The sequence below is a fragment of the Mauremys reevesii genome, linkage group 25, assembly GCF_016161935.1.
Source record: "Mauremys reevesii isolate NIE-2019 linkage group 25, ASM1616193v1, whole genome shotgun sequence".
Lineage (NCBI taxonomy): Eukaryota > Metazoa > Chordata > Testudines > Geoemydidae > Mauremys > Mauremys reevesii.
The window spans coordinates 11,848,951-11,862,069 of NC_052647.1; the positions used below are offsets into that span (position 1 = coordinate 11,848,951).

General features: G+C 54.3%; 1 protein-coding gene across 11 annotated transcripts in view; it reads right to left on the reverse strand.

The window, feature by feature from the left end:
• Positions 1–4,604: 4,604 nt before the first annotated feature.
• SMARCA4 (SWI/SNF related, matrix associated, actin dependent regulator of chromatin, subfamily a, member 4) overlaps positions 4,605–13,119 on the reverse strand; it is a 56,470-nt gene continuing 47,955 nt past the window's right edge. For 3 of the 11 annotated variants that reach the window (XM_039514233.1, XM_039514232.1, XM_039514231.1), the window contains 6 exons: positions 10,269–10,522; positions 8,691–8,799; positions 6,718–6,819; positions 6,212–6,344; positions 5,388–5,527; positions 4,605–5,101 (listed from right to left, as the gene is read on the reverse strand). In XM_039514233.1, coding sequence (XP_039370167.1) covers positions 5,069–5,101; positions 5,388–5,527; positions 6,212–6,344; positions 6,718–6,819; positions 8,691–8,799; positions 10,269–10,522 — 771 coding nt within the window. In that variant the 3' untranslated portion in view covers positions 4,605–5,068. Of the gene's footprint in view, positions 5,102–5,387; positions 5,528–6,211; positions 6,345–6,717; positions 6,820–8,690; positions 8,800–10,268; positions 10,523–11,821; positions 12,050–13,119 lie in introns of all 11 variants that reach the window. The other 8 variants (XM_039514229.1, XM_039514225.1, XM_039514228.1 and 5 more) reach the window with 5 other exon arrangements.

Genomic DNA, 13,119 nt, shown 5'->3' on the forward strand with positions numbered 1-13,119 from the left:
GGACTCCTCCCCAGAGCCAGCCTCTGGCAATGGGAAAGGGGCAGCTTGGAGGAAGCAATCCCTAGTGGGTGAAAGGCATCCCGGAGGGCAGGGGCTGGGAGGGGCTTTCTGGAATGTGGCTCTAGGAAAGAGCAGCTCAGATTCAGAATTCGGTTCTTCTTGGGGAACTGGCCTCCCTCCCGGGGAGGTGCATTTCTAGGATCCTAGGTGTGCGCTGATGGCACGTCTGCCCGTGGGGTGGATTTGCCTCAGCTCTGGAGGGCTGTGTACATACCACAGTGGCCTTACGCCACCTTTGGGTGGGGCCCCAACCCTGGGCCAGCCCACGGATGCTCGGAATGGTCCCAGCTGGCGGTAGCCCCAAGGGGACCCCCTAGCCACGGTGATATTGGGGGTGGCGGGGGCAAGCTAGGGCCGTTGGAGGCCAACATTGCGTTGCAACGCTGCCCTAACGCAGCCGGTGCAGGATTGCAGAACTAGGGTAGCGTCTTCAAGATGTGGCAGGCTCAGCGTTCGGTGCCGTTAATTCCAGCCCGAGCATCCATGGGAAGCAGGCCCCTTGGAGAACACGGAGTGCTGCAGCTGGCTACGGGGAATTCTGCAAAAGGCCTCGGGGCGGGAAGGTGGAGCTAGGCAGCTGGGTCCGGTAGGGGTCAGTTTATCAGAGTGGGCGCATGTGCGGAGCAGCACCAGTTTAAAACCCGTGCTACCGGCTGCGTGGATGCTCGGATTTCCGTTCAAACCAGGCTTACTCTGGTTCAGCCTGAGCAGCTGAAGTGAAGTCACCCTTAAACCAAAACCAGTTTCACAGGAGGGTTTAAACCAGGGCGCATGGTGCAGCCAGGTCCTGCAGCACAGCAGAGGGTAGGAGCAACAAGGGACACATTCAGAGCTGGCCCTGCAGCCACACAAAGCCACCCAGCGGCATCCCCACGAGCCGGGCTGGCCCAGCCCAGCTCCACCCGCCAACGGGATTCATTTGCCCTCTGCCGCGCTGGCAGCCAGCTCAGAGACGACGCCATGGGCAGGTATCCTGGCAATGAGGGGGACTTAATCCTCCTTCAGGTTTGGGTAAAGAACCAGCAGACCTTGCTGGGAACATCTGGGCGGCACTGGGAAGACAGGCTGGGCTCAGCTCATGCTGGGTCCTTTTGCCTCTTTCCATGATATACCGGCCCGAGCCCTGCGGAGCTGGGAGGTGCCAGGCTGGACATAAACAGGTTCTCTCCAGCTCCTGCCCCCCTCCCCAGCTCCCAAAACAGCTGGCTGGGGCTGGGCAAAAATCTCCTACAAAAGAACCAAACGTCAAATCAGCGAGAGCCCTTGTACAAAGCCCAAGGGCAGATTTTAGGAGCGCAGACAAGGAGGGCCCCCGGTGCTAAACCAAGGCTACCACTGGTGGTTCCCCGGGGAGAGGGGCCCCGAGGCCCTCGGCACTGGCCTCCCCAGGGCTGCTGGCAAACAGAGGTCAGGCAGCCTGGTGGAAGCCTGCGTTGCTAAGGCACAGCACCAACGCAGCCGCGGGGTGGGGACGATGCTGCTACAAACCACGCTGCTGCCTTAGTGACAAAGGTCCACACCGTATCGCCCAGCTCTCCAGGGGTCTGAACGGAGCACGTGGCTACGCTGGAAAAGTCGCTATTAGCTCACACCTGCTGCCCAGAAACCCCCCACAGAAGATTCAGTGAAAGGCAGGGGAGGGGCCTTCATTCTCCAGCAGGGACTTTCCCAGTCAAAAGCCGAGGGCAACTCCCGCAGAGCAGGCCTGGGAAGAACGGCAGCTGTGGTTAACTCAACCCCAGCGAGCATCACGGCTTAAGCATCTAGCTAGAACCCATCACCATGATATCTGGGCGCCTCCCAATCCTTACTGCGTTTATTCTCCCAGCCACCCAGGAGACAGGGCAGGGCTATTAAACCCATTGTACAGGCGGGAACCAAGCACAACAACAAAGTCACTTGCCCAAGGTCACGCAGAGCGTCAGTGGCAGAGCAGAACAAATCAGGGAGAAAGCCTGCGGATGACACACAAACGAGGGAAGTGGTTCCTAGCGAGGAGGGCAGGTCACTTGGTAAACTGGGCGTAAGCAAACAATCCGGGCGTGAAGATGACTGAATGGATGTGTACACAGCTGGGAAGAAAGAATGCAGGCCATGCTCACAGGGTGGGGCAAGGGGGGGACAAGAACAAACGTATTTGGGGGGGGGGGCTGTGGGAGCATGGTAGATAATCAGCTGAACATGAACTCCCAGTGCGACACCGAAGCCAAAAGGGCTAATGTGATCTTGGGATGCATCAAGGGGGGAATTCTGAGTAGGAGCAGAGGGGATATTTTACCGCTGTAAATCGCTGCTGGAACCCTGTGTCCAGTTCAAGAGGGATGAAGAGGTCGGAGAAGAACCATGAGAATGACTGAAGGGTTAGGCACCATGGCTAGTCCCTCTGGAGAATGGGATTAGGTTCCTAAGTGATTGGGGTGCTTTGGAAAATGTCCCCCCTTCTCTCTTGTTCTTTTCTGCAAAGCATCTTCCCAGAGCACTGGACAAACCAAGAGAGCAGCCCCCAAAGCTGGAGTTTCACAGCCTGCAGGTAGCCATTCAACTGCGCTACCGTAGGACAAAGCGCCACACCAAACCTGCCCCTTCTGCTTGGGCTGCTTTCCCTTTGGGGAAAAGAAACAGCCCGAGAACAGCGGTGCGGGAAAGGCAGGCCCAGGAACCCCTCCCCCCATCTCCTGCCTCTCTACCGGGACATATTCCGTCAAACAGGAAGGAAGGCAAAAGAACACAGTGCCTAGCACACAGCAAATGAGTCACTGCTGGTGCAACGGCAGTGGGACGCGAGGAAGGGGGTGAGCCGGATTTCCGGCTCTGACTTACATGGGCAGATGGCATCACCAAAAATCAGGCGAGGGAAGTTTGCATCCACGTGGCCAGTGTTCTCGCGAGCGCCGCGGAATGCAAGATGCAGCTGTCATCCCTCCCCAGACCATCCCTGCTTTCCAACAGCTGGGAAGGAGAGAGGACGAGGGCGGCTAGAGCCTGTGATGTTTGGGGGTGAAGACAGACATTAGTCCAGTCGTCAGATTCTTCAGCCAGGCTCATCGATCACAGGAGACCGCAGGGCTGCCCCAGATGCTGGGCTGCTGCCCTCCAGTGACAACAACTCCAGGGAAAGATCTTTGAGTCAAGCCACCGAGAACAACACATCCCAGGAAGGAGCAACTTGAGCCCAGCTTACTTTCCACAGTCAAACCGGCCCCACCTCCAGCCAGCTTCCAACTTCCTAATGTGGCGGTGCAGATTAAATACAGCTCGGCTGCTCCCAAGCAGCACAGCCTGGCTCTAGGAGGGGAGGCGCTGCCAAGGCCCCAGCTGGCTACAGCTCCTATGGGAAACCCCTCGCTTCTTCGAGAGCTCTTGTCCGGGTGGATCCGCTCCCACACGCGCTACATGTGGGCGTAAGTGGGGTCCACACGGCCAAGACGCCTCGAAGAACCAGCTCCCACCAGGTAAGGAACCGTCCTTCCCACTCATCTTCCCAGGCTGCCCTCAATGTTCATGGGCAAAATACTGAAAGTTGTTAGGTGAAGAAGGCTGTGGTGCCAGCGAGCACGGAGGAAAGGGCAGCAGGGAACCTGGGGGAGGCCAGAGAAACTCTGGGACTTCCCTGGTATCCAAAAGAGGTGGATTATTTACCTGTCTCTCTCAGCCCAGCCCATAAATCGTTAAGAGAAACCCTTGTGAACAATTAGGGTTAAACAAGAAGCTCCCCCGCAGGCTGCTGCAATTTGGTTCTCTGTGCCCACCTGAAGCACAGGATTGCAGGGGGTGCAGTCCCTGGCGGGACCCTCTGCTGTATTTGACTGCACAGCCCCACCTAGTGGATCTTGCTGGGAAGACTGGAACTTGGCCTCTCTCTGCGTTCCCCTGCTGGCTCCGGGCACATCCTCCGGCTGGAAACGAGTCTGTCAATTCTTAAACTGTCTCCACAATCTGCATGTTCATTAATACACTAATTCAATTGCCAGCCCCCAGGGGTGCAAAGAATCCCTTCCATGGCTGACAATCCAGTGGAGTCTGCCAGCAAGACTAACTCAGGGGCGTGAGCCGGCCCCTTTCATCCCAAAGAGAGGTCAGTGCTGATGGCGGATGATAAATTCAAATATAAACCACTGTCCTACTGACCGGTTTATCCAGGTGTCAGCTGTGGATATTGGGGTGGGTGCAGCAGGACAGCTGGATGCTGCAGAGGCAGCGCTGCTTAATTCTAGGCCTGATACGACTCACGGCCACAAGGACTTGACTGTACGGACCCTTACAAAGCAGGTCCGGGTAACCCGCGGGGGGTTGCTATGCTGGGTGATCTAACGTGTGCGGTTACTATAGCGAGTAGAGAGGCAGAAGCTCTTGATGCAGCCCTGCTGCTACAACTGCCGAGCCAAGAACCAGCTGCGGGGCAGCCTCAGAGCATTTCTTGGGGGGTGGGGAAGGGAGGGAACCAGCTGAAGGCCAGATCAGGGGGCAGTAGGAAGGGGGTTGTGGGGCCCAATTAACCGAACAGACGTTCGGTGAGCCAGAAGAACGACCCAGCTAAAAAAAAGTAACGTTCTGTTTAATTTATTACTGTTTGAAATCCAGTGACATTGACACACACAGTCACCGCCGCCACCCTTGTCAACTGGCGGGCAGCTGGCGGTTTGACCGCTTTAATAAAATACAGTACTAGGAGTGGACTGCTACACACATGCATCCACAGTTTAAAACTACAGTGATTCAATACTGCAACTGAAACAGTACTGCCATAAAAAGAAAAAATAGAGATCAAGTGTTCCCCGATTCATAATTCTCTTGAACAGTTAATGCTGTAACAAACGCTACTGATGTCAGGACAAGGCAAGACACACACAGTCCTACATCTTCTCTGCAGTATAAATATGGAAGAGTTTTATACAGTTGACTGAAGTCTGATACTACATTTGTTGCTACCCGTTCGAGCTAAAGGGATACAGCGCGTCCGCTTTGGAAAGACCGGCTCTGGTGGGCTGGACCACGGAATGAATGTTGCTTAATCATCTTCGGTGCCACTTCCTGAGCGATCCTGGGAGACGAGAGGAAATGGACAGGGGGAGAGGTTAGAGTGGCGACATTCTCATGGGAGGGCTGAGTGCTTAGAGACGTTTATCCCATCAGCTTTCCTGAGTCCTCCCTTTAAAGGGGCTCATTCCCCTCCTGCTACAGCCCCGCGTCAGGTACTCTGCAAACACCAAGCTACACACATCACCGCACAGAAGGCTCCGTGCCCGCTGTGGCTCCGTTACAGACCAGCACCACAGAAGGTTACACGGGCAGCAACCGGGAGTGGAGAACTGAGCTCCTGCACTTACCTCCTCCTGCTCCTCTTCACTATCGTCATCACTAACCACTGGCTTGGCCCGGGAGCCGCGGCTGGTGCGCCTGCGACCCTTCAGCCGGTCTTGTGCTTTCTCCTTTCTGCCCAGCTTGATCTTCACCTTGACGGAGCGAGCTGCAGGGAAGTACAAGGAGATGCAGAGAGTCTGAACACTTGCACAGGTTAAGGCTCGGCACTGCCACACAGCAACAAAGCTTCCGCTGCAAATTAGACCCGTCCTATTATAACACAGACATAGTAAGTACGTGGCACTTCTCGAACGCTTTCCATCTCAGGGCGAGAGCGGTGCCTTCTGCTTACCTCCAACAGCTGCCATCTAAAACAAACACCGCACCTCCAGAGCATCAAACTTCCCCCCCCTTGCTGCATCCCTGGGAAGTTTCACGTTGTCCTTTAACTCAGCTGCCGCTGGAGATCTCCTGACCTACCTGGCTGAGCAGCTATGGCCTAGAAAGCAAGTGGGAGGAGTTACGTTCCCCATGCAGAGAACCAACATGCATTTCCCTTCCTTTCCTCCAAGGCAGCCCTGGCGCCTGCAGTCCTCTCCCTGCCCCAGAACAGAGAGAACACAGGCAGGGCAGTGTGGGCTTCCCCCAGCCACAGTGCCCCTGCCAATGTGCCTCAGTCCTGTCCTGGAGAAGAGAGGAGAGGGCAGAGGCCGCAGCCTTAGTTAGCTTTCGAGCTGGTCATCACCCTTTCACAGAGACCGTCTCCAGTGAGCACACGAGAGATGAATATGGCAGGCACCTGCATGCACACACTCCTGCTTAGCGGAGGCAGCAGCAGACGAGTACTCACACTCTGATTCAGATCCTTCCTCTTCTCCTTCCTCCTCCTCCTCACTCTCCTCACCTTCACTGTCTTCCTCTTTCTCAATTTTCTGCCTCACGCTGGTGAAGACGGATTGCAGCACTATCGAATCTTCGTAGATCTAGAGGAAGAAGCCACAGCAGCCTGGATGAGTCAGGGCAGGTTACCTTCTGGAGAGAGCTGTGGCTCCCCACAGCCATTCCCTGCTCGAGGCACCAGAGTCTTGGCGCTGTCACACGACACAACGCCTGCTTAATCTAACTGATGCCCGCTCACACCAAAGCCTGGGTATTAAGCTTAGGAATAATCCAGCTTTAACCAGATCAGCTTTTATTAGGAAGAAAGGGCTGGCCATCTTGCAATCTAACTGGCTGGCCAGATTTAATGGGATTCTCTAAAAGAAGCAGTGTTTAGTCCCAATCACTCCATGGGTCGAAAGAGAGAGGGTCACTGCCCCCGCCTGAGCCCTGGCAGCGGGGAGGGAGGTGCCTTACCAGAGAGCCTTCCAGATTAAAGGTTTGTGCGTTCTGACACAGCAGCATGACGTCCTTCTCCAGATCATTCAGGCTGCGGTACTTGTGGTTGCGGATGCGTTCCTGAGAAAGAGGCAAAGGTCAGTCACCTCGCACATGGCCAGCGATTCAACCCCATCCTTGGGCTCCACCCTAACTGCTCCCTTGCTGGCTACCCAATGCTGCCTTCTACGTCACCTGGAACAGCCTCACAATTAGCACCTGCCAAGCGCATGGCTCCAGCACGCTCAAGGAAGACCACACCCCCCAGTAGGCTGTCTGCCCCTTGGGGCTTTTTTCCCCCAGACCTCCCCAATGCACCTGCACAGCCTGTGCCATGTAAATACAGGCAGCTTCTGGCAGGGTGTTAGGAACCCTCAATCGACAGTGCTGTTCCCAGCCCAGCTGCAGCACCTTACAGTCAGGTGAGTGGCTGTCGTCACAGCCAGCTGCAGTGGCTGGATAATTGGGATCATGAAGGAAATCTTCCCCCACACACTGGTATTTAGCGCACACAATTGCACCACCAAGAAAGAGGTCCGCACCCTACAGGTGCCACAAGCCACAGATGCAGCCAGGTGGGGCCCCGTGGGACAGGCTTTGTGAGAACAGGTGTGGCCAGCAGAGAGAAGGTGCTTGGCCAATGTGGATCTGCAGGGGTGGAGGTATGAGCAGGGGAAGGAGACGCAGGGAGCAGCTGGGACAAGCTTGGGTGGAGCCCAGAGACAGGAGGAAAGATCAGAGGTGGGTGGGAGCAGCATTGGGCACAGTTTTGGAGGTGTCACTGAGAAGGTGGAGGGAGGAACAAGGGCAGAGTGCCAAGAATCACAGGACTGGAAGGGACCTTGAGAGGAATCTAGTCCAGTCTCCTGCACTCGTGGCAGGACTAAGTATTATCTAGACCATCCCTGACAGGTGTTTGTCTAACCTGCTTTTAGGAGGAGGGTGTTTGCACTTTCTCCCTGGACTGTTTTTTTTAAAAATTGCCTGGAATCCTGCTCCCAGACTCAGGCCCCAGTTCTGTGCATGCCTGTTGGCCTCCATTTTCATGTACTCCTCTGCACCGGTCAATGCTGGGGGAGGGCGAAGCACCTCGCTTAACGCACGACTGGCGGGGGCTCAGGCATGACAGTGATGAGGCCGGGGTATGAACTGATAGAGAACAGAAGGCCCAACGCTTCCATTAGCTCCCCTGCCCACCAAGGGTTAACTGATGCTAGCCCCCCAGGACTCCAGTTCGGTGCACAGAAGGAAGCAGCGAGCTGCAAAACGCGCCAGCGGTTTTCCTGGGTGAACTGGAGACAAGTTTGGCTCGAGGGAGGAGGCTCTCCAGTGAGAGGGGGTTGCTGGGCAGCACGAGGAGTGGCTGGAAGCCCAGCTCCTGGAACACTCCAGTAAGTGCAGGGACAGAGTTGGCGGGTCCCAGCAGCCCAGCCCATTTAGTCACTTCTCTCGAGGGGCTGACCCAAAGCACTTGGCAGCACGGCCGTCCAGCTACAAGACCTGACTAGAGGAGCCGTTGCTCTGTAGAGACAAAGGCAGGAGGGGGCTCGAGGCAGAGCTTCACGACACAGCAGGGTGCAGCTGTATAGCTCTCCGAAGGCTTTTAATGGTGGAGAACGACAGCACTTGGTAAGGGTGATTTGGCTGATCCCAGCTTAAGGGTTGGCCCAGGAACAAGCAAAGATGGAGAAGTTTGAGTGGAGACCAGGGAACAGCTGGGTGTGCAGGGAGCGACCAGGGTAGAGACGCAGGGAGGGAGTTGGGCTGGGCCTGGAGGGGAGAACGGTAGTGGCAGGACAGCAATGGTAGTGGTAGTAGACAGGAAGAGGGCCGGGCTGGACCGTTTCGGATGCACCGAGCTGCATTAAATCACGGTGAAGACGCAAATCAAGGATGTGAAGTAAGAGTGCTGCATGGCGCCACACGCATCCACTGCGGGCGGGCAGGGTTACCTTTATTTTTTTGAAATCCACTGGCTTGCGAATGAGCTCATAGTACTCCGGGAGCTCTTTGCGAGAAGGCAACTGGATGAAGACTTCGCTAAGCTGGCGTCCACTACTACTACAAAACAAGGAAGAAATACAAGATCAAAGACAGAGCCAATCCCCTGCCCCTCTCGCCTGAGCAGCAGCTCCCAGCCTGCCATGCAGAACTGCCACGCACGACATACTTCCACCATGCAGGAGCAGGAGAACATGGAGGCCTGCTCAGTGCCGAAGGACGGACAATCGAACAGGCCAGCCAAGAAGCTGGCAGCGTTACTGTGTTGCCTAATGGTCACAACAGTAAGAGCCTGTCAGCACTTTCATTACAACTCTCTGAAAACTGGCCCATGTCACCTGACCTCTTTCTAAGCGGCACAAAATCCAGTGGTTCATTAAAGTACGGTGAGGAAAAGCAGCGATCTGTCTGGAATCAGGCAGGGAAAAACCTGGATGTTTCTTAAAAGGCTCCCAAGACATGGGACGGGTAAGGCAGACTGCACCAGAGCTTCTAAGCAAAGCAGGCATCAACTCCACTATGCTTCTTCCAGGATGTGCTCTAATGCGCTGGCCAGTCACGATGGTTCAAAACTCACTTAGCATGTTGAGCTGAGACATTTAATACTTCCCTCGATCCAGGGAACTTTTCCAGGCTCTGAGTCAATCAATCAAAAGTAGAGGATAGAAAAACTATTTGTTCACTAGCCAAATAAAAGAGCCTAGAAAATCCCACAGGAAATAGTTTGATCTTTTCAAACTGATTCACACAGACCACGTGTGTAACTTCTGCTCTGTTCTGCTGATGCCTGAATGGCAACCCTCTATTAGAAAACAGCAATACTGGCAACTCCCTACTGCGCCAGCCAGAAGAGCATCGCAGGGCCACAAGTGCTCTCCAACCGTGCCCCAACCGTCACGTGATCAGCAGCGCACAGCACGCAACAGCAGGGCTGTCGCTGTGCTTGACCGGACGCTTCCAACAGCATGTCGCATTCCAGACATGCGCCACGAGGACATTTCATGCCTAGAGGGAAGAGCCTAAGAAGGACCTAGCAGATCAGCTGATCACCGGAGAGAAATGGGACAGGAGCTGGATTTGTCAGTTGCTGCAGTTTGCCTGCGAGGCAGGGCACAAACTGGGTGGAATGAGGCAATTACAGCCTGACTCCCAAAGTTTACACAACGTGCATCCTGGTCCACCCTCCTTTCATTGCCTTAACTGCAGAACGCAATCTCTGCTGGTTTTACACAGCAGCCTACAGAAAACCCTCTGGCAGATGAATTAGAAACTGCCAGTACTCTGTGAACTTCGTCTTCAGAGCGCTTTGCAAACATCAGCCACTCCCTGGGAGGCAAGGAAGAATGATTCCCATTGTAGAGACAGGGAATAAGACAGAAGTGCCGTGGGTTTACGCCATGCCTGCCCAGGCAGGGACTAGGATTGGGTGTTCCTCCCCCCGTGTGTGTGCACTAGTGGTTAAAAAAAGACAGAAAAGCAGCCCCTATGCAGGAGTACTGAGGAGAGTGCCCATCCCTTGCTTCTCTTACCTGTCCTTGTATTTAATCACGGCATCCACTATCTTCTTCATTTTTTTGGTGAGGTTGGGGGGGTTTGGGGAGAGCTTTTCGGCGGGAGGCCTGCCGCGCTTTTTCTGCTTTTTGCTATCATCGTCTTTGTCCCGGCTGCGGGTGCTGGTAGTCGGGGTGGCAGAGCCGACATCAACATCTCGCTTGCGTTTGCGGGAAGATTTCTTCTGACGAACCTCCTCCTCGATCTCCTCCAGCGTGCCCTCCTCTATAGCCTACGGAGGGGAGCAACAGAGCAGCCGCTAGCACTGAGACTGCTGGGCAAAGGTGCACAGAAAGGGCGAGGGAGCTGCCTGTGAAATGCTAAGCACCCCCATTTATACGAGGCTTTTAATTTGCTGCACTACTGACCAGAGCGGTCTGCCCAGTGGGGCTGGGGCTGGATGGGCTGCCCCTTGCCTGCGGACAGACCTCCTCCCAACCTGAGACCTTAGTTCAGGCTGTTACAGAAAAGGGGTTCTCAGACTTGTTCATATGGTGACCCCCTTTTCTCCATATTGGGACCCCTTCCAATTTACCCATGTGGGAAAGGCCACTGGGTTGGCAACACATGCTAATGCTCTAGTATTTTTTGGAAGTGGCTGCTCCTTGGTAATGGGCTAAAGCATCTCTGCTCTGCTGAGTGCATCTGAACCACGCACGTGGTTTGAGGCTTTTCCTCCCAAGAACAGAAGGCCTCTACAGACCTGCCTTCCACCCATTACACCCAGCTGATCAGTCTGTCTCTAACTGCCCTACGTTTAATTTCAAAGCTGGAAAATGCCCCAGACGTAGGGGAGATTTTTAGGTGAACACGGAGGTATTTTAAGATGAAGAATGTATTTGCTGGAAGGCTATTGGAGGAAAGCAGAGGGCGCCTCAAGGGTTAACCTCCACAGAAGGAAGAGGGGTATTTCTATTCTCTACAGCTAAATCATCATCTCTAGCTTCCTGCCCAAGAAAAGCTCTTAAGATTCCCATTAACGTTAATTCTTGAGCTGCTGCAGCCTCCCTCTCCCTGCTGCTCAAACATCCCCTTCAGCAGACTCAACCTTGCGGCTACCCAGAATCCAGCAGGCACTCGGCTGCCCATCAAGTGCATTCTGCCTGGGAGGCTCGACAGCTGTTAAAGTAGCAGTCAGCTATGGCGTGGCTTCAATTGTTTAAACCCCTCTAGAGCCCTGTGATGGGGTGAGGTGAGTTTTTCAAATACCCAGTACCAGCATCAGATGGCGAAAGAGAAATTGACCCTAAGGCAACAAATGTTTGGTAATAAGCAAATGGGTCGATAGCATTTCATGAATCAATAGGACCGATTCATGCTGCTCAAAACCCTTAGTGGAGATTTGGGTATGAGGCAATTTTCTTTGAGTTGGTAATGAAGGATGCTGGGGGATTCAGCCATACATCCAAAGCAGGCTGATTTTAAGCTACGCACCATCAGAGTCTCCAGCACTGGGTATTTTCTTTAGCACACAGACAAACACACAGGAGAAGCATAGATTTGAGAAGGCCATTGGAGAACGATGCTGTACCATGTATACCTTGAGCCACTGCTTCTCGGTAAGCGAGTCACTGTAGTCCACCTCCTTACGGTGACGTGATCCTCGCCCAAACATCTTCTCCTCCTCCTCCTCACACGTGAGTCTCTCCACTTCAGCATCATCCTTAATAATCCAGGATGGCAGCTCGTCTTCTTCCATTAGACGTGGCTTTCGCTTTGGATTGCGTGCTTCCTCCCGCCTGCGGTCCAGGTCCATGCGCTAAAAGAAGAGGTGTTTGCTGGGGGGACCGCTGGCCCAGCCACAGAGGGGTCTGCGGCCATTGCCCGAATGCATCTATTGGGGGGTTAGCTGGCCCATTTAGGCGCTGGTTAGTCGAGGCAGGTCATCTCTACAGCAGACGTTGTGGGTCATGCAGCTGACCCCAGATGGACCAGGACGTGACTCATCTTGGCTTTGGAAGTATCGAACTGGCCCAGGCATCCAGCAGGTACCAAGGAGCAAGGAATGCTGCAGTGCAGCGTGTGCAGCCTCCGGGAAGGGGTGCTCTCTGGTGACTCTCGGTCACGCAGTAGCCATGCCAGTTGGCTCCAGAGGAGTGCCGGTCTGCCATCTTTGAGTGCAAGGCCCTTGGGAAGCTTTGCAGGGGGAGGGATACAGCAGGGAATGCAGTGTGTTTGTGGAACCCAAGGGGTTTGTGTAACAATTATTTAAATACCTACGGATTCATTACAGCTCAACAAATACATCAGGTTAAGCTCTGCGTGAGCATATTAGCCGGCGTGAGACTAACCACTCTGAAGGACACGGTACAAGAAGAGGAGATCACTGAAACTGGAGACAGACGAGCTATTACTGGGGGTCATCTCCGCCAACTGTCTTCGCTAAAGCTGGGTTGTCCCTACAGTGCATTGTTAGGGTGCGGTTATTATCGACTTATCCAGGCTCACAAGAACCTAGAGCGTCTGACGTGGGGCAGACATGGGCAAGCCCCCTCCTCCACACGCATGTATCAGCATTAAGAGTACTGCTGAAGGAGTGGCATTTTCTAAAGGAGTCTTGTGTTCTCTGAGTCACATGGAACAATCTATAGATCTCCTAGCTTAATAAATAATTTTGCCTGTCCTACTGCCGTTCATCTGAAGATCTCAATGCACTTCACCAACATACTTCAGTAGCACGTTATGGTAAGTATTTTTCCCCTTTACATCAAGGGTAAGCCGAGGACAACAAAGGCAGGAGCAGAACCTACTCCAACTTTTAGACCCTGCTCCCCATCCAGAGCCAGGAATAGACCCAGGAGCCCTGACTCAGGCCCCACTGCTCTAACC